The sequence below is a fragment of the Mycteria americana genome, chromosome 2 (assembly GCF_035582795.1).
Source record: "Mycteria americana isolate JAX WOST 10 ecotype Jacksonville Zoo and Gardens chromosome 2, USCA_MyAme_1.0, whole genome shotgun sequence".
In the NCBI taxonomy this organism is placed as follows: Eukaryota; Metazoa; Chordata; class Aves; order Ciconiiformes; family Ciconiidae; genus Mycteria; species Mycteria americana.
Genome location: NC_134366.1, coordinates 113742137 through 113768011, shown reverse-complemented (window position 1 = coordinate 113768011; position 25875 = coordinate 113742137). Strand labels below are relative to the sequence as shown.

Sequence of the window (25875 nt, the reverse complement as noted above, 5' to 3'; positions counted from 1 at the left end):
GTTCCAGGATTCTGTCTTCACCCTAGTTATAGCCAACTAATGATAATTGGAATCTATTTCTTTAGTAAAGCTACATTAGAAATATTTTAGATATGAAGCTTGTCATAACAGAAGGTGTGAGACATGTCACAAAATGACAGTGATCCAACTACCGTGATTTTTTTTGCCCATTCTACCCATATAAAGTGCAACTCTGTAAGATGTTATTTATTCCCTTTTTTTCTCCTATGTGACTTAAATGTCTAGAAGAGCCTTGGTAGGCCCTGCAGAAGTTACGTTAGACTTTTCCCTTCATTTATGTTTTTCTCAGATGTCGTATTTTTGTTTTCTCAGGATGTAGAAGTAATCAAGGACCAAAGCAATCACAATAAAAAAGTCACTCCAAATCCTCCTGATTCCTTTCCCAATGGAGTTCCCAGCTTCTATTTGGAGGAACCTAAAAAAATTTTGGACAGTACAGCTGAGACAACAGAGAACGATTTAATACATGTTTCAGTCTTGCATTTGCATTTGGCTGAGATGCAGAAAATCTTACAGAAGGAAAGAGAGTAAGTGCAAAACATATCCTACTTGGGAAAATTTCTATCAAAATAAAGGTTTTTAAGACAGATAGGTTTCTAAAACAGATATGGTGATATTTGCATTTATAGCTCCTATGTTCTCATTTCTAAGCTTTATTAATTGCTACTTACAAGGCTTTGATAAGAATTTAGAGAGAAAATTCAGCATAGTGTGTTTATTGTTTTCCTTGGCTTGTCTGTCATTTAAATAAGAAGTGCTCTATACAGAACCATTAAGAATGTACAGTTAATTAAAAAATTATACTTACTAGCAATTTGGTATCAATGCAGTGGTATCTAATGTGTGTTATGCTCAGTTATTGGAGAGCTTTGTGCATAATAACAGATTTTCATGTACCCTACCAGCAGACTTTGAAAGAGTCCAATGGCAGAATGACTAAGGCTGTTTTTGAATTAAAAGTACCTGAATACAGCTGTAAAAAGCTGTTAATCTTAACCCCTTCACTTGCAATAAGGTCTAGGTCAAAAGCAGAGAACAGAGCGAGAATAACTTACTTATTGTATGCTTATTGTATCATACCAAATTTACCTCACATAAGTAGTAAATGTGCATTTTGGTGGCCTAAAAGAAGTCATATGTTGATTACACACTATATGCTAGCATGCGAGTCTCTGTGTTGGTAGGAATTCCTTGATGTTCAGTGTAGATGGTCAGTATCGAGCAAGATTGAATCACACCAAAAAGGCTTTCCAAGGAAACATGCAGTACGTGATGTATGACAGATGTAGTAGGAGAATTCAGGCGCTATGTGGCTGTAACTTCAAAAACAGCTGAATTAGAAAATGAAAAGGAAGAAAATACTCCCTCTGTTGCAAATACATGCAACAGTTTCAGTTCAGAGAGTCTGTAACGGTGACCTATGGTGAAGAATTTCTTTCCTGTCAGTTTTTTTCACAATCGTCCTGTAGATAGTACAAGGCTGAGTAAAGGAAAAAAAAAAAATCCTTTAAATTCCTAACTAGTATTTACTGTGTTCTGTTATATGAATTAGATAGCTGTAGAAAACATAGCAGTAATTCTTTATTTGAATCATACTGCAGCAGATGACCAGAAGTATGTTTTATCTCATTAAAAAAGATTTAGTGTTTTGTGGAAGCAAAAATCCCATAATGCCTAAATTTTCCAGTTGTCATGGTATTTCATATGAGCTAAGAGACACATGCCTCACATATCCATTCTCCTCTGGTTGAAATATTTAGGGTCCTAGGTATTTCATTTTTCAACAGCAATCACAGTATACCTACGTGCACATATAAAACTTTCCTGTTAGAAAGGGGATAATTTTTCAATTCTTATTTTTTAATCGCTTCTTAGACAAAATTTTAATAAACCCTGGTTCTACCTCCTGGTTTTGGTTTGTTTGTTCACATGCTTCTCTAACCAATTTGTAACTGTACTTCAGAGAGACAGATTTTGCCATTTACCCCTAGATATATATGGACTAGGGTAATAAATTTACTGGGACATGGTAAGAACTAGGGCATGTCTACACTGTGCAACGTATGGCAGTGCCAACCTCAGGCAGCAAATGCTCACAGAGCAGTGATTTCCATATAACAGCGGGCATTGGTGTAACAACTCCCTCTCTAGGTCACTTTGCGCAATATTTCCCTTGTGCAAAGATGTTCTGTAAGCAGAATATATACAACTTAAAAGTATGAAGCAATGATTTTTGGCAATGCACACAATAAATAGCTAGGAATAATGTTACTAAGATAAGCATTGACATAGTCACCAGTCTCTTGAGACACCCTATAAAGCTTTGTTGGACAGGCTATCATCTGCCAGCTCAGAAAGGGTTGGTCTGCACTGCTTACTGGAAAGGGCTTATTTTGCTGAGTTTCCATCTTCAGATTCCCAGTTTTTCCTCTTAGGGTTTTATATTTGTTCATGTCAGTATTTTTGCTCCTGGATTCTGAAGCAGCTAATAATGACTATCTCAACAATCTCACCCTTGTTTGCATTTTTACTTTTCTTATCTTGCATGGCTCTAGCTTAAGTACTTTCTCACAACTTCTTCCTCACAACTTAGAAATTTTCTCAGTAAACTTGAGCCAAGGACACACAGCTGTGCTGCATCAAAAGCAAGCTTGGATCACAGACAGCTTGAACCCCAGGGCCAAAGGTTACCTTGGCAGTCAGTATGATCTTACTCATACAGCACACGACTTCTCAGCAGAGTTTTCTGGTTTACATGCAGTACTCCCAAACTGTGGTTGCATTCTTTCCAGAGCGAAGTTAGCTCATGCAGATCCAGTGTTTGGACTTGCCCCTAGTTACCCGACTAATCTCTCCATAAGATGTTTTGCTTCTTCACCCTGAGAGGACCTATGCTTCTTGCATTCTGTTTAGAGCTGTATTCAGTAATGCAAATATACCCTTAAGCCATTGATCAGGCTTTGCAAAATATAAAAAGAAAGGAGCTCTAAAAATAAAAATAAATAAAGAGCTCAAAGTTTATGTTTTGACTTTCAAAGAACTTCAGGGTTGGGTTTACAATGTAAAATCACACACCAAAATCCTCTACTAGGCACTATGGCTCATATCAAATACACATTTGAGGTCCCATTGACATGAATGGGAATTAAAGACCTTATGAGTTGTTCAGCACTTTAAAAAATCATTTGCCTAGAATAGCTATCTTTAGTCATCTTTTGGATCAGTGTTCTCATCTAAATGTCTTCTAGTTTCACGATCTTAATTTGTTCCATTTTCAACTTATAAGTGTTTCTTTGGTCTAAAACCAAAGGCCCACCAACTACACTGGTAGTTGATAATATCGAAGAGGAATTGCTTAAGGCTGGATGGGTAGACTTAGGCAATGGACACAGAAAGCTCCGTCTGAGCATCAGGAAACACTTTTTTTGTGTGAGGATGACCAAACACTGGCACAGGTTGCCCAGAGAGGTTGCTGAGTCTGCATCCCTGGAGACATTGAAAAGCCATGTGGACATGGTCCTGAGCAACCAGCTCTAGGTGACCCTGCTTGAGCAGGGGAGTTGGACCAGATACCTTCAGAGGTCCCTTCCAACCTCAACCATTCTGTGTAATTCTGTGACTTAATTAGATAATAAGGAGTTAAACTAGGTGGTTACAGGATCCATTAAAAATGCTCTAATCTTGATCTTTTGTTGAAGAAGTAGTAAGCTGCTTCACCGATCTCTGCTATATTCTTTCTTCCACTCTTTGTTTTCTTCATTTAAATAGTAAACTTCATGTAGTCAAGATCATCTTTTTCATTTGGTAGCATCAGAGCACTCTGCTTTGTGAGTGATGGTGTTTATTTTATTACTATAATGTTATGGGAGCCATAGGTGTTTACTAAGATAAGCTGTGCTATGTGCTATATCTACGCAGAAAAAAGGAGATCCCTGGTTCAAGAGCATTAGCTTTAGTTGTAAAAGAAGAGAGAACATGAAGATACTTCACTCAAGTGGATTGCTTCATTAACGTAGCTAACATTGCTTCCAGGACATGAGCCAGACCAGTCAGTGGTAACTCTTGGTATCTCTGTGCAAGCCTGCAGTATGCTGCATAGACATGCCCCAGACAAATCTCATCAATACTTTATTTAATACTATCAATGTTTTAATTCCTTAAAGTTAACAATGCTGTTGTGGAAGACTAATTTTAAACCAAATATTCTCAGAATGTAGTTATAGTCAGCCTGGCAATCATATCTTTAGTAAAAAGGTTGACAAATTCCATTAGCCTCAGAATAGAAAATAACTACTGTGGCATACAACAGTTTCTTTAACTACCAGTATTAAAACTTTCTTTTCAACTATTTCAATATTTTTCTCTTTTCTGGTATAGTAGCCCTTCATCCCTCCGTTTTCACAGAATTTATATAATGTAAAGTTTTCATCTCCCAACCTAATAGTACTTAAGCGGTTTTACTGTTTTTCAGATTTTAAATTTCTTCAGTGTCCTGACTTTATAGGCCTTATTCCTATATCGATTTTTATAGCCAATGGAATATTCCAGAATTTTAAACTGTGATTCAATTTCATAGAAATGTTAGAAATATAATTTGAAAACTTTTATCTGTAATTAAGATTTTTTCTTTCACTTTTAATTATGTTCCAAATTCTATTTTGTTGCAAAATTGCAAAATGGTGCATTTGCATTACACAAATATAAAATGAAATTATGCAGGAATTTCATAAAATGAAATTATGAGAAGTTAGTTCTTGTCTTTGGAACTTGGCTGATAGTGTTTCCTGTGAACACAGAAATGAGTTTTTAATTGAGCTCAAAGACAAGAACATCTGTAGTGCCTCTGCTGCTTCATATTTCTTTCATTATTTCCTGAATGACTGAAAATATTTTAATTAGTTAGAAGAGGGGTAAAAGTAAATATCAAAGTTCATTTTTTCAGTAATCCTCCAAGGAATCATCATTCATTCTTTGTGAATTGTGTATCCTAAATATTTTTCCTGAATGTATTAATGGACTTTATGCTCAAATAACATTCCAGAGGCAAATGCTTAATGAAGATGTAGTACCTCTGAGCTAAATAATCCATTTTCCTAAAATTCTTCTAGCATTTTCTTTTAGGAGCAATTATTTTTTGAAACATGAAATATACATATTTTAATATTTTTTTTACATCTAAAATAGATAATCTTTGGTTTCACTACTCTTTACATAGTGTATATATTCCCCTGTATATGTGTGTTTAAAATGATCTTCTGTCTGTACCCAAATAGAAGTGATACAGTACCTTTTCTCTGAGGAACTTCAGTAACATGCCATGTATTAGATGACCTGAATCACTAACTGAAGTCCATTTCCAAATTTTCTTCAGTTTATCCCAAAATTTTATTTCATTTAAAATTTTATTTCTATACTACTGGATTTCTTTGTTCTCTTTAGCTGTTATTTTTGGTAAATCTCTTGGAATAATTATATGATGATAATATAGGTTTTCGATAAAAAACAGATATACGGTTGACAAAGGCAGCAAAATATAACTCAATCTATGAAAAGGAAATTCAAAGTAATTTGTTGTCAACTTCAAAAAAATGTAATGCTGACTTTTAAAATACTTTTTCAGAATGAATGTATTTCTGGAAAAAAAATTGGAAAAGATAGAAAAGGAATTATTTCTTTGGAAATGGAAATATGAAGAACTGAGACAAACCAAGCTGGAAAGCCTGAAACAGGTATGTTAGCAGTACATCATTATCACATGGAGTAAGAAACAAAATTGAGACTTCTGATCTCTTGTGTGGTAACTAAGAGTAAAATCATATCCAGGGTTTATGAAAGTGATAAATCAACCATTTATCAACTATTTATCCCCATAGCCTGGGAGGGATTGACTTGCCCTGTGGAGTCTGTGGAGAAGCCCAGCCCCCGCGCAGCCACCGTGTGCTGCCATGGCAGAGAACCACCATGTGCTGCCATGGCGGCACCGGTGCTGGGGAGCTGTGAGGGCGGCACTAGGGTGGCTCCGCAGCCTTGCAAGAAGGGACCGGCCAGAGGAGGCAGGTGCTGGTGCCCTGTCCCCATGTGTGGTGAGGGTGGTGGCCCTGATGTACGCCGAGCCACGGTCGGGGTCTAGCTAGGCTTGTGTTCTGAGAGAAAGGGTCCATGTCAGGCAAGGGGGTGTGTGGGGAAGCCCCGCCGCCGTGAGGACGTTGCTGCTGGGTTACCAAGTGGGCATGGTGTGGGTGGCAGCCTGGCAAGGAGGGGGGCAGCATCCTCAGAGGTGGTGGGGGCATCCCAAGATCTAGGCTGTGGCCAAGAGAGGTGAATCCTGGTTAGGGAGAGCCGGGTGCCCACTCAGGTGGCACTGGAGGAGAGCTGTGTGACTGCCAGGCCTGGCGCACAGGTCCCAGGCTGTGTCTGTGGGGAGCGGTGTCTTGTCCAGCAGTTTGCATGTGGGAGGGGGCTGGAAAGGTACTGATGGCAGCATGAGACACATCAGCAACGGTAGTGGCACTCCCTGGGGCACGGTCCCCAGCATGAGCTGGCAATGCTGCTGCTGGCACAGTAGAAACCTCGGCTCAGAGATGGTGCCAAGGCCTCGGGCTGCAGGCAGTGCTTGATACCTTCCCTTGAGGCTGGGACAGGGGAAAGAGGTGTCCATGCCTACAAGAGTTGTACGCTGGTTGAGGAAATGTGTTGCCCCTTTTGAGCTGCAGGAGGAAGTGAGCAGGCTGGGCAGGCTCAGGGAAGGCAAAGAGGAGACTAACAGGATCTTCACAGGGTCCCCAGAGGTAAGAGAGTCTGAATGACACAGGAGGGGCAGCCAGAGACTGCGATCAGTTGCGAGGTAAATAGAGTCCCATAGTAGGAAGGCTGGAAATTTACCATCTCCAGCAACCGGAGAATGGCTTTTTTTCCACATGCAGATCTGCAGTTGCAGAATAGGTTCAAAAGCCTGGTAGCAGAGTAGGAGAAGAAAGCCATGACTGGGGAGGCATCAGAGCCATCTTTAACCTGAACCATGCATTAACATCAGGAGGAAGCAGTGAGTGGCAGTAGTAGGAGATTCCTTCCTGTGGGGAGAGAAACTTCTCCCACTTGTGTTTTTGAGGGTTATGTGGCTTGCTGTGGGCTTGGATCCAGAACATTGCAGAGAGATTGCCAAATTTTGTCCAGTCCTTAGACTATTACTGTTCCCTGCTGCTCATCCACATGGGCACCAGCTGGGGGCATACTGGGAATGACCACATAGATCTGGGGTTGAGGTCGTGGGGACCCAGGTGTTGTCTTCGTGATCCAGCAATCTGGGCAACCTAATGAGGAGAGCTTTGAACTAGGAATGGTGGGGGTGGGAGATTACGGACCACAGTGAAGTGAAGAAGTGGTGGTCAGTGGTAGAAAGCTCAGGGTGCAGGTTGATAGGAGCAAGAAAGACTTCAGGAAAGATACAATAAGGTGAAGGGACACCTGCCTCGAGTGTTGGTACAGGAACGCATGCATACTGGGAAACAAGCAGGACAAATTAGAGCTGTATGTGGTTACAGAACTACAATATTGTTGGAGCAGTTAAGATACTGTGCCAAGTTCATGCAACTGGAGCACTGTGAGGGACTTCAGGAAAAGACTGGCAAGGAAGGACTGAGGGAATGGAAGTTGCCCTCAGATCTATAAGCAGCTCAGATCTTTTGAGCTTTCCTGTGGGATGGGTGATAGACAGACTTGTGGCTCAGGATTAGAGGGGAGGCCAGTAACAGTGACATTGTGGTGGGAGTTTGTTACTGACCACCTGATGAGGAAGCAAATAAAGTGTTTAAAGAACTCAAGTCTCTGAGTTGTAGACCCTGGTTCTCATGGGGGACTGACTGTACAGCTGCTAGAAAGGCAACATGGCTGCTGCAATCAAAGAGCTTACTGGAGGGTTTCAGGAATAATTTCTTGCTGTAGGTATTAAATGGACTAACCAGTGGCGATGCATAGCTGGATCCGCTGTCAACTAATATGAAGGAAACCAGCTGAGGATGTGATGATGAATAATTTCCTCATCTGTAGTAACTTTGAAATAGTGGTGTTTGTGGTCCTGAAGGAAGTGAGAAAGGCAAGCAGGCAGAGTACAGACCCTGAACCTAAGGAAAGCAGGACGTTGGCTTAGTCAGGGAACTGCTGGGTAGGATCCCATGGGAGGCAGCTCTGACTGGTAAACAAAGGAGTTCACCAAAGCTGGAAGATCCTGAAGTACAGGATCTTCCAAGTGTGACAAAGGTTTGTCCTAATACTCATGAGAACAGGTAAACATCTCAGGAGACTAATTTAGCTTAGCAGGGAACTCTTGATGGAGTTCTGATGCCAGAAAGCAATGTACTTTTTATAAAGGAGATCAGCCTTCAAAGGAGTAATTTAAGAACATTGCCTGGTTATGTAGGAATAGTGTTAGGAAAGTGTTCATTTCAATCCAAGTTCATGAGTAGAAGAATAAGAAATATTTGCGTTGCAGCTCTCAGGATTTAGCTTTTAGCCTTTTCAGTGTTGAGGACTTCTAGATCCAATAAAACTCAAAATGTATATCTATATAACTAAATACAGATAGAGAATTTAAAATTTCCTATAAATTTAACATCTCAGATTTGGAATAATCCAGGAAAGTTAATTAGCTTTCTTTTCACGTTTTGGAAAAGATTGCAAGCAGCCTGTTAAATTCCAAGTTCTAGTTACAAGGTGGTGCATATGTAAAGGGAATTTCCTTCACAGATGAACATCCACAGCAACAAATTAACATCTATCTGTCATATTTGAGTTCCTTCAGATTTTAGTTATTTTCTGCTTGCTCATTAAGTAGGATTTTAGCTTGTCATACTTCTGCACAACAGAGGAAGTCTAGATTTAGTCAATTGTTTTGCTTAAGAAATGTAGTCTTTATGTTTTATGGCACTGTCAGCAGGAATAGAACAACAAGAAGTAAAAATTTGCTGAGAATTGGTGGGAGATTGATAGATTTTAATTTTTATATATGTGCATGCATATACACCTATATGTGTTGCTGCTTTTTTCTTGGGAACGTGCTGAATTGCTTTAATTGCTAGCAGAAGGTGGTATTTTGAGCATTCTGTCTTCTGAGATTTATAAGACACACATCTAGTTTTTAAATTACAGAAAAACATTGGTCTTGATGAATCTGACTAATGTGAATGAAGTTACTTACATTTGTGGGTTTTTTTGTAAGTGAAAATTCTTCCTTTATTGAAAAAAAACAAATCATGTGTTGGTGATGTGTGTGTGAATGTTACTTACTATAGATTACTGTTGAGGAGTGGATGCTGGAACACCATACAAGGTTTTTGACAGTGAAAAATTTGAAAGTGAAATAAAGGAAAGTGCAGACATGTACTAGGCTAAGCACAGGATCTGATTTGTATACACACTTGCAATATTAAATCACAAAGCAATTTCTAGATTAATAACAGATTAATCATTACCTCTGGATTATTTTCATGTCCTTGACTAAGAGTTTTTGGTTTCAGTCATGCATAAATTAATCTGCTCTTTCCTTTGGTAGATCACCTGACAGTCCCACTGGGAACGTGGAAAAAAATGCTTGGTTTGCAAGTGACGGTGCCACCGCAAATTAAACCATTTTTAGGAATGGTTAGCTCTGCTAGCCTTTTGGAAGTTTGAGAGATTTTGTGTAATGCTAGAAGCTTCACAGCTGCCAAGATTTGAGTGTTAATGCTCCCAGTAACTAATTACTTTCTGTTAAAAGACGAGTATTCACTCACCTTGGAACAAATTAAATATGGAAAGCCTCGGTGATCTTGATAATCATCTTTTTAAAAAATTATACATTCTGCATCAATTTGGAAATTGTAAATAAGTTTTCAATGTATTAACTAAAAAAAGTAGTAAAGTGGCAATTAATGTTTGTAGTAACTACAAGCATTATATGTAGCTTTGTGTGACACTAGCATTGAACTTGTCCTGTTTGGGGTCATAAATTAGACCATTTTAACAAATACAACAGGAAGTTGCATTTAGTGTTGAAACTGATAATTTCCTTTTCTGTTACAAAAATTCTGTTCTCGCATTAAATAGTAAAATAAGAAGTTAAGATTTAACACTAAGAAGCTTATTATTCAGATCTTCGTTGATGTTTGACAGCACTCTTTCTTTATTTGCAAGCAGTAAAATGTCATCTGTTTTTACTGCACATGATTTTGTCTGTTTCTCTAAGGACACTCAGAAGTCCTCATTCATTTAGCTTTCTCTGGCCTTTCCTTAATTTCAATTATTGTTTCATCATAACAGTTTCAAACCAAGTCCTAATTGCCTATTCTTCTTAAAATTACCTCCTCGCTACAGATTAGGACTTAAATTTTACCTTACTTGGCTGACTAGATAGTGAAAATCGTGTCTTGGCTTTTTTAAGAGAGCTAGTGAATTAAGACTTTATGTCTGCCAAATATTTTTCCAGGGAGAAAAGAGGAATGGAAGTGGAGTGTCCCTTCCTTACATTTTGTTTTTTGCAGGAAAAATGCATTGTTCTATCTGGAACCTACCTTACAAATTACTGTGAATTTGTGGCCTAACAATGCTATCAGTATCAGAGATCGTTAGATACATTTGTGGCTTTTGCAGAGACCTATTTATGAGCTTGTTACATAATATTCAGTCCATAAGATCACATCTTAAACTAAGATTTACGTGTCTACATTTCTTAGCTGTCAAAAACATTTTGTATGTACTGTCTAATTAGTAAGTTTCAGTTCTACTTCTAGAAATGCTTGCAGCTCTTAGTGGGATGCTAAATCAATTAAGATTTCCTATGCCTTGCTTTTCATGTATATTACAAATAACCTACTAACAACGGTAAAACACTTTGTTATTCTTAAAAAGGGGGAAGCAAGTGCTCAGTATAAAATTATACTTGCATTATTGTTGTGTTTGCATGAGAATCCACAGAAGGGCAAAAATCAAGTCTGTAAAACCATTGAATAAATAAAGGGTGTTGACATTAAATACATTTATTTTTAAAGTAATCTTTGTAGGAAAAACTAGGAATCTTTAAGTTCTCTGAAGAACATAAAAATTTTGACATCAGTGAAGTTGCTATGTTCCCAGAATGTTCCTGGAAATGGGCTATCCAATTTTGTCAGATACAGCTTAGTTTACAGATCAATTAACTAACCTTACAGTCTGAAAGACACAAAAAGTGTATCTGAGTCTGATTAATCAGGTCTTCAGACTCTTTATAAACAGAGCAAATCCTTGGTATGTTGTCCTGATATTTGTAAACACAGAATTATAGTTAGCAAGACTGTTAAAATTTTAGGTTTTAGAATGCTTATTTAAACTTATAACATGCACAATAAAACATTCTTGTTTACACTCTTTGCAAGTCTTCCTCAACATTTTATATCTGTCTTTATAATTTCTGAATGACATGCTTTTCTGGTGGTTTAAAAGTTAAGTAAGATGGAATATTTACAAAGCAATTTTACATTATACTGAAAACAGGGAAAAAATGCATATACTGCTATATTCCACTGGTGTGCACTGTAGACTTACAAATGCCACTATAGGCAGTGGCTTCTGTGTTGTTTAGAATAATTTTCTGCTAGCTGAAGTACAGAATGTGCCCTTACTCTACTTTGTCTAGTGTGTTGGTAATTAATGAGAGAAATTTGATATGAGGCAAAAATTACACTAATTGGTACTTAAAGCCTATTGGAACATCAGCATCAAAAGAAGTATCCTTAAATGAAAAGGATCACAGGCTAAATTAGCATTTTGTATCTTAGGCAGAGACATTTCTGTTCTTCCTCTTTTTTGCACAGAGTTCAAGATAAGTCACCAGCGCTGTTGATTTTGCACTAGAGCCAAAGAAATATCTTTAAACATCTTTTAAAACAAATGTTGTCTGTTCTCTCTCTCTCCCTATATAGGTGTTTTACACTGTATATTATGGCAATCTATGTATTGTTACTTAGGTGTATCACTTTCTTTAAGAGAACGGTAGCAGTTCCCTACCTGTTGTTTCCCAGGTGGAGGAAACTCCACTGAGGCAAGTGAGGCTTCTAGATAAATCGAGTCTTCCACTCTCACTGCAGGCATTTAAATGCTGTTTAAAATGGAACAGGCTTTTTGGAGCCTCAGGTTGTTAACAGCTAGTTCTTGTTAAAGATTCTGCATATTTCCACCTTTTCCAGAAATCTTTATTCTGACATTACCTTATAGTGTGAAGATGCTGCAGAGCTGCTTACCTATAATTGCTATTTTCATTCACTTAGTATATACATGAATTAGAAATAGTGATACTCTGATAATCTTACAGGAAATTTAGATACATGTAGTAGGACCATCTATTCTGTCCCATACTCTTTGCCTGACCTCAAAAATGCCTTCTGATTTTCTCCTGAATCCTGCGGAAAACATAATTATCAGATATAAAACAGTAGCCTTAATGACTATACTGGCTACTGTGAATTGTTCTGTTTAATTCTCACCTAAGATGCACTGAAATATTGCATGCTATGCATAGCTATCATAGGAATAAAACGATGTCCCCAAAATTAAATTTGTGATGATTTTATACACTACAGAATAGCCATTAGTCTGTTTGAGTGAGCTAAAGGAGTCCTTATAAAGTTTGATACCAGAATCCTCAAGGCTGAGTTTTAAAATATCGTTAGGCAATTTTCTGAGAACAATGTCTGAATTATTTGAGAACTCAAATGACTTTATAAAGTGGAAACTCAGTGCAGTTAATTTTCCTGTGGTAAAATCTCATTATTTTTAGATTAGATCTAGAATTTGGATTGTTCCTTACTGGGCTCAAGCCTTCATTTGTTTGAGAGGCTGGTGTGATTTATCAGATTGAGTGAAATGGGATGATGATGTTACCACACATCTGACTTGTGGTTTGATAAAAGTACTTAAAAAATTACTTTAGATGGACACATTTCTTTTTCCTGCCTAAATTACAATAGCTTACAGGTAGTTTGAGAGTAAGGAAAGAATTCCGGAGCGTTGCTTAAGAATACTTGTAGACCCTTAACTATTCTTTCCACTGTTTTCATACATCAGGTACCAGTTCATATTTAGTGTTATCTCTAGAAATTGTGTACTTAAGGTGAATGTTTTTCCTGTCCAACATAAAACATAATTTGTGATGGTACATAAAGTGCAGGTTCCATTTGATCGCCTATTTTCCTACAAATGTAATTTGGAAAGTGCTGGTAAAATCTACTGTTTCATTGACACCCCCCCCCCCCCCTCCCCCCCTGGCTTCTAACAAGATATTTAAACTGTATTGAGTTGTACTTGCCAATATTTCCTGGGTCTTCATTACATGTTTGGCAAAGAAAATACAGGCCAAGACCAGCATTTTTTTATTTAAGGGCATTCTGTTACAACTGAAAGATGAAAACTCATACTTCTGTGAGGAAATACGTTTAGAAGCAGCACAGGTGTGCATACTGAAACATATCTGTGCATACTGATTTTCTGTGAAAGTAATACCATGTGAAAGCCGCATCATTTGTAGAGGTTTGTTTTGCCTGTTGGTCTGCCACTGGCAGAAAGTATAACCTGGTGAGGAAATGTTTTGAAGATGAGGGAGGAATATGCACACACGCATACTTACATATATATCTATGTGTATATATGTGTTTGTGTGTCTATATACATAAAGCAATCTTTGTCCTAGAGGTTCGCATTGCATTTTTAACAAAAACAGGTTTCCATAGCTTAGACTGAGAAGTCCAAAATGATGACAAAGTTACTTCTTAATAATGTATTGGTGTGGTCAGTTCACCATATGGTTCTGTGTAAGAAATTATTTTTTTGCAGTGTATAGTTTAAAAAAATCACCCCCAGAAAAGTTTTATTAAATAAGTTTAAATATCCTAAATTTGCCTTTCAAGATTTTATTTTAGCGTTCACTTAGTTTCTTGCTTAAGTAAATATTTCTGCTAGTAGGCTTACTTGTTATTCATTTGCATAAAATCAACGTGGGTAAAATAAGCAGTTTTTTTTTTTAAAAAAAACCACACTGATGAATTAAATGTAACAACTAGTAGAATGTACAAAATTGAATTTAATGTCTGACATGTCAAAGACGTTGAATTAAAGATATAAGTATCTTGTACTTAATGATGTAGTTGCTTTTTGTCTATTCTTATCCAGATAAGGATAGCAACATGTCACTTAAAAAATAAAAATCTAATTTGGGGGAAGTTTGATTGGAAAAATAGACTTAGATCATTCTTTTTCTTAGTTTTTGAAAATAAAATGCTCTTTTTTAGGCATGACAAATATTCTGTCTTCCTACTAAAAAAATAAAGGCTTTATTTTCTTGGAAAAAAACCCCAGCAAATTCCTACCTCTTGGACTTTTTTTTTTTTCCCCATGGAAACTAACCCTGTCACCTTGCAAGCTCTTGCCACAATGTTAATTAGAAATGCGTAAGTGGTACTTTTATTTATCCAGGATCTAACACCTTCGTACTTATGCACAGTTTCTGTCGTGGACTCAGCAGGACTGTTAGGAATCACTGCCTATGTTGAGTCACAGTCTATGCAGGCTATGAAGGCTTGTGAAATCCATTGCTGTGTAGTAATTTACAGTTTCATGTTTACTATATGGTAAATGGATTAAGTCATTTTTTTGCATGCCTTTGAAGGGAAAACACGTGAAGAACTGGAATGAAGCTTCTTGTTCTTAAAGGATCTTGTATGTTCTATGAAACAAAGAAGGTGCCTAAACATTTAGACTTAATGTAGCTTCATGCCTGCCATCTAGGATACAGTTATATTCATACAGCTTTAAGGATGATCAGGTAATTTTGCTTCCTAATGTATGTGCGGGGAATAAAAAGTCAGATTTACTGTTTCATTGTGGCTGCTGAAATGGAATTTTCTTTTTGACTCAGCTATAGCATATACAAGAGAGCTGTATGGCTTCCCGAACAAAGAAGTAGTACTTTCATGGGAAGCAGGAAAGGAAGAGAACCAGCCATGCTCCCCGCCCTCCCCACCCCCCTTTCTTCCCCCCTGCTTTCTTTTTTCTATTTAAGGTATAATAGGAATTTTCCTCTTTGGTCTTCATGTTTAAAGAGAACTATCTGGCACTGAATGAAGTGCCTCTGCACTGAAGCATTACATTTTCAGATTACTTTCAAACAAAGGATTCAATCTTAGGAAAAATTAATGAGTGTTTTGTTTGGATACAGTCAAAAACTTTCCTTGTTTATATCAGTGGAGTACTGCATATTTCTTTGAGCAACAGCATCAGTCATATCCTGAAGTCAATGAGAAATCTGCTGATGTCCGTGAACTTTGGATCAGTTCCTAATTTAAACTGTGTAGTAACAGGTGATTAAAAACTGTGCCAGAAGATTCTTCAGGGACCTTTGTAACTTCAAAATACCAGGATATGTGTTATTGTAGGTACGGTTCAGGTAAAACAGAAGAGGCGTCACGTAAACTGTACTGAAAACAGTAGAACTATTTCTACAGGCACTTGCCACCAGACCATTGAGCTATAGGAATTATCTTATGTAATTGCTTATCTAGATCAAGTGACTAAAGCTATGTATTTCAGGTTCATATTCTGTGGAGGCAATGTTCTATACCGTATTTATCTGAAGTCTAAGCAACACAACACTTTAAAATTTCTTTGAACAAAGTTAGCTCCTGCATTTCTTGAATCCTGTAGAACTTTCAGTTCAGAAAAGAAAATAAGCTTAAATGCTGGTTTAGTCTGTCCCTTTTAGCATAGGCTGTTGTTTAAGGAGAAAGCTCACTGCACCAGATCATAGAAACTTTTGGAATCTGGTGTATAGTACAAATTAACTGCACTTTAAGTAACATTGGTAGAATAGTCTGGTGTTCATCTAGCAACTTTGATGAAGTCTTGATTTTCCTGAAAATTTAATATTATGTCCAATCAGACTTGCAAATTTTTATTAAGTATTTTGGTATGGCTTGTTTTGCCTATAGGAAAGTAATGATTACAAATTCTAGTGTGGTTTCATACTATTTAGTATTCTAGTAATCTAAAATGTATTTATTTTTAGAGATCTACAATTACAGCAAACATTCTATTCCCAGCACCACTTAACTATTAATCTGAAAAGTCAACAATCTTCATCTGTAAGATAAGTGATCTTGCATAGTTCCTGATTTAAATATAGAGTGCTTTGACTGTTGCTGTCAGTTTTGATGTATTGTTCGTATGATTCATTAGCAGTTACATCAAAAAATGTACTGTAAACTGAAATAATTTTACTTATTATGTTCTTTTCCTGTCTATCAATTAGCATTATTGTTACATTTTTAATATTATTAATTTAATAATTATTAGTAAGTTGGTTTGAATAGTGTTCTGATCTGCAGCACATCGTACCGATACAGTCTAGGAAATTGTTGAGACTGATGACAATTCGAACTTGCTTTGAGTACTTCCAATCATGCTGACCATTATTGATTTACTGTTTTCTTACAGTTTCTTATTTATCTGCACATTTGGTTCAATAAAGCAATATAAAGTCAGGATGGGAGGTTGGCTTAGAAATCGGTTGGAAACAGAGAGGTGTTGACCTTCTGTATGGCAAATAAAACTTCAAAAATTAAAAAAAAAGAGATTAACCATTGCACTGTTTAATTTTGTTTTCAGATTATTTTCTGCATGCCTACATTAATCTTTCTTGTGACAAATCCCTGTATTTTTTGAGTAAGGGTTATCATCTTGCTTTCACAGTGCTTATTAGAATGGCTTATGGCTTATTCTAGTCCCTGAATTAGTTACTAATAATAACTAATAGCATTATTAAACACACAGTAATAGATAACTACTTGAAGCAAAGTGAGGTAGGTTGTTATAGTCTGGACTACAATTAAATTTGTATGCTGTTTATCTGTTAAAATCCCCAATTTTTAAATTATTTTTGGTAAATTATAGATAAATTATCATTGTTCTGAGAGTTAAGACTAAAAATTTAATCAGTCATCCTTTTCCATAGAATAGAAGCTTATTTTTGCTTCCTATACACTCTGTATATGTATTTCTACTCATATGCATACAAACTGACAAAGCTGTTCTTTATCTTGATGCTGGAAAAGATTTGCATTAGTCAGTCTCAGCTCTCTAAGGGGGTGGTCTGTGTTCCTTATTTTGGGAAGAACTTTGTTGTATTAGATTTGGGGAGGAAAAGAACACAAAAGCCACACACACTCCCAGTCTCCTCCCCCTGATAACAGCACTAGTAACAGAGGTAAACTAACTTCAGATCATAAAAACTGTTAAACTGGGCAACTTCGGCTTGCCATTGCAACAATACTTAGATGAAAAGGGAAATAAGCAGAGTTTAATAAAAGGTTTCAAATGTCATTTAAAAAAAAAAAAAAGTTTCTCAGCAGAGGCTTATTATACCTTCTTTTGAAATATAACCCAAAATGTCTAGTATTGAACCTTTAAGCACACTGGGGAACTAGTGAATAGTCTTTTTTTTTTCTTCCTTAAAGCTAAGATGTTACTGAGGCAAATTAAGGGATGAAAGCTCATGCTGTGCTTCAGATCTTTTTGGTTAAGAATGCTCCAAACCAGCTGCCCTTTGAGATTTCAAATTAAATTAGAAGAAATAACTGCTATAATCCCTATGCCTAAAACAATCTTTGCCATTTACTTAGGTTTTTTAACACAATGTGTTTAATCTATTACCACTGTCATCCCTGCTTGTGTTCTGTCATAATCCAATCAACTGCAAGAAAAGCATGCTACTGTTTGTAAAGCAAACAAACAAAACCCTTTTGGTGTGAATGTCGAGAGCTCGTTTCCCTTGCTCAGTAGTGAAACAGGAAAGATTAAGGGTGATTTTTTTCTTTTTTTTTAAAGACATTAATTTCAGATACATTTCCTAGATCAGTTGATTGTTAGTTAATATGGGAATTTTTACTTGTTTATTCCCTGGATTAAAAATTCAACCTCTCTATGCATAGTAACAAAAGCAACTATGCACTTGTTAGCACATTGGAGTTCTGATTCTCCAGATGAGTGATGGCTTGTCAAGTTTTGAGAGTTTTGGTTGACATGTGTCCCTTACAAATTTCAAGCAATATTCTCCAAGGGATTCACTGAAATGTGAATTCTTTTCTTGACTGAGATTAGAGAACACTTTAAATTCACCTAAACCACTGTATAATGTTCGTTTAGATTAAACTTGGTTGGAATTATAATTATTATGTTCAGCTTTAGGCAAAAACAGAAATGCAGTTTGAGCATTTTCATATTAATCCCATCTCAAATATCACTTGCATTTAGGAATATAGCAAATGGGCATGTTGTACATGCCATTTTTATGTAAGATCATGCTTATCTCGGCACCAATGTTTTGCTAAACATATCAAAAAAATTATAATTTGAAGAGTTTGTAGTAAAAAGGATGTTACAAACAGATGTCCAGTACATCCAACGGAGTTTAGATTCAGTCTCTGTTTCTAATTATGGGAAGCACTTGAATCTAAGGGTTTTTGTCATTATTCAAAAAAATAACCTTCAAGTCAAAGGCTACTTAAAGGATGCCTAATATTAAACTTATGAGTATATAGTTACTGAATTCTGTTGGAACCAAGGCTTCGACTTTGTTTTCTGCACTCAGGAATTACTCTGAGGGTCACTCTCTTCAGTTTTGTACAGGAAAGAATGAAAAATGTTTGACTTATGAACATTTTCAAGGAACTGGGAAACCTTTAGAAGTGGCTACTATGAAGAAAAAGTAGACTAGAATGGATCCCAAGTAGAAAGTTAAGCAGAAGTTTAAAATACAGCAAAGCTATAGAAGTAGGAGAGCAATATATCTGAACAGTGTCTAAAATAAGAAACGCAGAGTAGGCGAGGTTGCGAGTGATACAACAGAAGTTCTGGAGGTGAGGTTCTTTGTCCCAGTCTGAGCCAGAAGCTCGAGTCGGGGTTGAGCAAAAGAGAAAGCTTAGAGGTGCTGTTGGAGTGGGGCTGGAGCTGGGCAGCCAAAGTGAAGTTAGGACGGCCAAGACATCTGTACTGCAAGAGCCTTTATGGTGTGAGGCAGAGGTGGGAGTCTTAGTCCCACTCAGAGCTGGAAAATAAGATTAGGGTTGAGCAAAAGAGAGAGCCTAGTAATGTTGTTGGTGTTGGGGGCGGGGTGAAGAAAAAAATAGAGAATATTAAATAAAATTTGAATATGAGTCAGCAATATGCCTTTGCAACAAAGAATTGTAATGGTATCCTGGGCTGCATTAGGAGGAGCGTTGCCAGCGGGTCGAGGGAAGTGATCCTTTGCCTCTACTCTGCACTGGTGAGGCCACACCTGGAGTGCTGCGTCCACTTCTAGCTCCCCAGTACAGGAGAGACATGGATATACTGGAGAGAGTTCAGTGAAGGGCCACTAGGATGACAAAGGGCTGGGAGCATCTGTCATAAGAGGAAGGGCTGAGAGAGCTGCAACCGTTCAGCCTAGAGAAGAGAAGGCTCAGGGGGATCTTATAAATATTTGTAAATACCTGAAGGGAAGGTATAGAGAAGACAGAGCCAGGCTTTTTTAAGTGGTGCCCAGTGACCAGAAGCAATGGGCACAAACTGAAACACAGGAGGTTACCTCTGAACATCAAGGAACACTTTTATACTGTGAGGGTGACCGAGCACTGGCACAGGTTGCCCAGAGAAGCTGCCGAGTCTCCCACCTCAGAGATATTCAAAAGCCATCTGGACATGGTCCTGGGCAACCAGCTCTGGGTGGTGCTGCTTGAGATGGGGTTTGGACCAGATGACCTCCGGAGGCCCCTTCAAGCCTCAACCACCCTGTGATTCTAGGATGTTATTTGCAGAATGAAAAGGAGCAGATTGCCATTGGGCAAATCTGCCAAAAGGGGATTGCCATTGGTAAGATATCCTCTACTTTTTCTTCAAGTAATAAAACCTTTCAGTGTATCTACTGTTGCCCATAATGTAATATAGCTATAAGGCCAACTGATGTGTCTGCATAAAATTATATACGTATATATGGGTTGGGTATATATAAAATGAGACAACATGAGTACTTTCTTCTCAAAACAACAGTATAAATTTTAAAGGAACAAATGACTTGATGGACTATATATTATTGGTAATTTAATTATAATTAAATTTTTCCAGTAAGTAAATAGGTCTCACTTATCACAGTCATGTTATGGGGAAGGGAGGAAAATTTCAGGATGTTTTCCAGTGTCTTAAAACATGGGATATTTGTAATAGAGAGGTATTACTAAACCAGCTTAAAAAAAGTAAAACATTATAGCAAATTTGTCAAAATGTAGGAGGAACAAAACTCAGACATCCTGGAGAGATTTCTTATCTTTTTTCTAATTTAGAAATCTAGATTTTCTTTTATTTTGCGGGGGGGGGACATTCATTCTATATAAGATGCAGTAAACAGCAAGCAGCAAACCTCCTTCTGACAAGTCACATCAGCAGATGGGTGTCCCCATTCCCCACAGCAGGGAGTCTCCTATTGCTATTATTCACCACTTCCTCCTAGTAATCCTGAGTGGCTCAGGCTCACCCACCAGAGAGGCTTCTCATCAACAGCAAGGGCAGTGAACCTGGTCTTAAAGTGCAAGTTACCTAGTGGGGCATGAACCTTCTTCCTAGTGTGAGAAGTCACCAGCTTCCAGCCTTCATCATCATGGAAGTTTCTACTTTCCAGCTTCACAGGCATAGGCTCTTCCTGCCCCTTCCCTAAAGTTGAAGGTTTGGGCTCTTGAAGCTGCAAGGTCTCAGAGAAGATCTGGTCCATCTGTTTCTCATCCTTTCTAATGCTGCACAGTCCGGTGGTCTCTTCCCACAGCTCTTTCACAAGGAAGCACAACCCCTTGACAACTGCACACCTCCTGAAGGCTTGGAGACTATGTGCCAAGCAAGAGGCACAAGGGACTCCCTGCAGCCTGACAGTTGCAGAGCTGCATCCTCCTTCTGAAGCTCTGATAGTGAAAGGACAGTTATTCAGTGGCTCCTTATGTGGCAGCAGCAGGTACCCACAGTTTCCTCAGAGGGTTCCCATGAGTCCCCCAACAATCCCTGACAAAGTGCCCAAGAACTCAAGAAGAGACGTAAAACAGAATACTTTCAACTTCAACCTGGAGAATGTACTCATGGTGATTATTTTATCTAGGCTACTTAGAAATTCAGGAATTGTTCTTATACAAATATTTTATTTTGAGGTATGCAAATATATGGACTGCTCCCTTTTTGACTGCAATCAGGCATACAGTATGAGAGCTCCCTAACCAGGAATGGTGATAAAATATTGAAATATTTATATTAACAAATATGACACAAGGCTGCACTGAGAACGACCACTGAGATGAGGCAGATATTCTGTTTTATTTTGCAAGGTAGATGAAGATGGTCACATTTAGTTTTTATTATTTTTATTATTTTCACTAATTAAATTTGCTTATATATGATGCATTAGTGCTCATAATAATCAAGTGTACTTTTTTAATATATATGTGACCAAGGAATCAGTATTGTCTGTGACTTCTCTCAGCTGAAACACACCTTGCTCATAAGAAAAATGACAAATATTTGCATGGACTGGTAATGTAAGAGGTTTGCATCTTGAACTACAGATTGCCGAGTTCTGTTCTGAAACATAATAAAGTATATGGTTCATTTTTCATTTGCATTAGTAACTTAGTTGATCAGGACACGTGGACGTCTTTGATGTATTACTGGGCTATAAAAATGAATAAAGCATTTATGTATTTGTTCACTTTACATCATGCATGAAAGCCCCTCAGTTTCCAAGACAGCCTAAAAATGGTTTACCATTTGGCTTATATCTCAACAGAACTGTTTTCTTATGTAAGACGACTTCATTCGTCAGTATTCTTGTCTGCAAAAATTCTTTAATGTTATGTAGCTATTAGAATGTGTGTCGTCATCCCTTTTCCCCTGGATACATTCACTAAAATAAAGGACATGAGATGTGTGATTTTTCCACATAGTGTGAGCATGAATGTTAATTTCAGGATTTCAAGAATACATGCCTTTTATCAGATTTCTTTTTTTTTTTTTAATATGAGAAAGCAAACCAAACAAAAACATTGAATGGGAACCTCTGTTGTTTGGTGGTCCTTTTTTTTTTTGCCCTTTTTTTTTTGTTTTTAATTTAATTTATGATTAATAACTCCTTTTGATACCAATTGGTCTTCTGGAAAGCTGATATTCATATTAATTTAGGGGTAAGTACACAGGTGCTTTGTATAAATTCTTTGTTGGTCTGTAGCTTCTGATTAGGTACACTAATGAATTGGCAGCAGCACTTCATAAAGCTTATTTACTTCAGAAAAAAAAGTATATTATTGTTGCCATAACATCCCATCTCTCCACCTCCCTTCCCCCATTTGAAAAATGCCTTCTGTTGATACCACACTGTTTCACATATATTTTATTGCTATACTGGTCACCAGCTATTAGAGAAAGACTGAAGAGAGACAATCAGAATTAGAAGCATCCTGAATCCTTGTGGTGGAATTATTGATTGATTGATTGATTGATTCCTTAAAAGGAGTAACATATTTCAGGATACTATCTATCAGACTCTTACAAGTAGGGCTGTAGAATTAAAGACCACAGCTTTATGGGGCTACTGTCTCTTGAAGAGATTGTAGATGCTTTTCAGTGGACCAAGTTTTGTTAAGGCTCATTTGGTTTAGCTGCAAAATGAAATTAGTTGTAGCAAGCCCCTTAATTATTAATTGTAACCATTTAAACACTGCAGTGTTTTGGCTATGTAAGATGTATTTTCAGTTTCCAATAGGAGACCTTTCAGTCAATCTGGTTACAACCAAGTTTTGGGCACTGGCAATTATTGTTATTGTAGACCTTTTTTTGGCCTGAAGATCATATAAGTGTGGAATTCTTTCTCCTGCAGGTATAAATAAGGTAGATTCTTTGACTTTTAATCTCATTTTATGGACCTAGATTTCAGAAGAAACCTAGCTACTTCCCTTCAGTTTTAAATCCTAACTCTAATCATCAGCTAGGTCATAGCTTACCTGACAGATTTACTGTTCTCCATCAACAGTAAAATCTATTTTGGGGGCCAGTGGGGATACAGAATTTTTTATTTACTTAATATTATACTAAATCAAGGGGAATCTGAGATAGTAGGGCTCTAAGGGGGATCATGTAATTAATTATGTAAATATGAAAATAGACATGTAGGAGAAGAGACAGCTAAAATAGCACAAGATGTATCAGAAAAAAATAATCATGCTCTTTATTTATTTTTAAATCTTCGTTCAAACATTCATGCTTTTTTGGAAAGCCTGCAAGAATGTCTACTTGACAGAATTGTCCTTACATCTTATGGCTCTCAGATATTTTATTTCTAGTATGTGTTTGTATATATCTTTATTCTAACAGTCCTTTCTAGGTCTAACTGGCTTCCTAGATAGTTTTTGCAATAGCTTGTTATTCACGTATGAAAATGTGAAATAAGTAAGCAGTACTGTACAACTTGGTATACACTGACAGTTTGGGTATTCCTCTAGTCTCAATCTTTTTATGAATTGTGATTACAGTGAAGAAGGCTAGCATACAGCAAGCTATTGACTAAGCATTTTTTAGGCAATCTTCCTTATTTTTTCCACCTGGAAAATGTAAATATCTCTTTTGTTTAAAATAAGATAAAACATAAAAACACTTCATAATTTTACAGTAAAAATGAGTGCATGATGTGTTGGTGTTCTCTTTACTGATCTCAACAGTTTAGACAGGTAGAAGTAGTTACTCTGAAGTTTTTAATTATTTTCAGGTAATTGGTGAACACAGGATTTTTGACAGGCACTATGGATGATTTTCTCTCATACTCATTGACACAAAAACTTTTTTCCTTGAATGCATAGTAGATTCTCCTGAACAGCAGATGGCTGATGTTAAACAATTCTTCATGTGAATTCATTGTTTTAAGTGGGGCTCCACCAGATACATTACAATCCATCCAGATGCTATGTTTGAGACAGGAATGCAGCAAACAACATCCGAAATATCAGCACTATCATGTCCTGATAAGCATGTTAATGTGGACTGTTAAAGCTGCATTAAGGATTATTTAAGATGGACACCATTCCTAGTTTTTCCGTGAAGATGTTAGTGTTTATTTAGTTTAACATAGTCCTTATCAACTTGGACTTAAAAGAAACTCATAAAAGCAGTACCAGAATCAACATATAACGAAAGATCTGTGAGATCAGTGGTAATTTTCCCCACCACACTCCCAGCATTTTCCTTTTCTTGAACTTATTTATGCCTCTCCGCATATATTATTCATGATTGTTGTAATGTTTCAGCCTTTAAGTTTTTTATATATCTATGGACAACTTATAGTCCTGCATAAATCACTTGTGGTAAATTAGTCATTCACACAAAATAATTTTCTCTGTGTGCAGATGGGGAAGAGGAAAATAAATGCCAGTAAATCAGCAACTTTTCTTTTAATGTCGACATAGTGCAATGATATCAGCTTGCAGCACACAAACATTTGAGTAGTCCCAGAAGGAAGAAATATTTGATTACTAAATGTGCTGGAGCTCAGATACATGCATTGTTATGAATATAAGCATTCATTAAAAAGTTCAATTTGTTGCAAGGGTTGGTGTCTCAAGATATTGTCAGGCAGAATAACATTTATCATGCTTTCAGTATAGTTTCTGATGGACTAAATGGTGTTCTTGGCAGACTTGCTCACAATAAGAAAAAAAGCAGAGTAAATTATTTTTTCCTATATTGAATATTGAAGTACTTGTCAAATAAAAAGGTAGCCAACATTTGTCTTCCCTTTCCTGTGGAAGGAGTGCTATGGATTCTGGTAGTCTTTGATTAATTCTTTTAGATGAAAAAGGAAAAGAATTCTAGAAACAGTCACATACACTGTAAATAATAATTGCAAAACTTGCTAGTGTCACACATGGTGAGTAATAGTTTTGCTTGCCAGCAAGCATCACACGTCTGCACAGCAGTGCTGGGCTTCAAAGCAGGTAAGATGATGGGTTTCCTTTCAGACCTTGGAGCTTTTGCAGTTGTCACCAAGCTCTGAAAGAGTTCTAGCAGTAGAAATCCGAGAACAAATAAAGTACCCCCCCCACCACCAGCAGCAAAATAAAGGGTACATTACAGGTAATGAAGATTCTTGAAAGTATTTCCTATCCACTTGGACACGGGTGTCTTGCTTACGTGAAGCCTGTCTTCCTCTTACACCTTCTCCAAAGGGAGTTATGCAGTGGGATGGAACCACTGTCATCTTCCAGGTTCTGTAGACACTTTTGACCTAAAACCAAAAGGGAATTCAGAGAATCGGATTCAGCCATCTAACTGATCTCTTTTGCTTGTATATAATATCTCTTTGAAGATGCTTCTGCCTGTATCAGGTTCTTTCTGACCTTCCAGTATAGACATTTTTTTCTCCCAGTTGTGTTGAGAGAGTATCTTTAACAGTTTGATACCATTCCTTTTGGACCATTGTTAAAAGAGCTTCAGAGTCAGTATTATAATTACGTTACAAATTATAACGGTGTTTTGCAATGCACTCTTAATGGAGAAACGTGATGCTTTCACTTGATGGCAGACTCCTCAGGCAGAGCTTGTTTTTTAATTTATTTTATTCAATTTACCTAGGTGCCATATTCAAGGAAATTGCACTTTTGCCATTCCTTCTAGCAGCTGCAACAAATTCAATACTTTAGAAGTTGATGACATCTCATAAATAAACAAAACTACCACTGTGAAAGGGCAGATTCTCTGTCCTTGCATTTCTTGTCAGTGTGCAATAACTTGGAAGATGGTTGGCAA

General features: G+C 37.1%; 1 protein-coding gene across 1 annotated transcript in view; it reads left to right on the top strand.

The window, feature by feature from the left end:
• CCDC102B (coiled-coil domain containing 102B) overlaps positions 1-25875 on the top strand; it is a 38467-nt gene that overhangs the window by 2109 nt on the left and 10483 nt on the right. The window contains exons 2-4 of the mRNA XM_075495676.1: positions 334-548; positions 5642-5750; positions 6729-6809. Of these exons, the coding sequence (XP_075351791.1) occupies positions 334-548; positions 5642-5750; positions 6729-6809 (405 nt within the window). The remainder of the gene's footprint in view (positions 1-333; positions 549-5641; positions 5751-6728; positions 6810-25875) is intronic.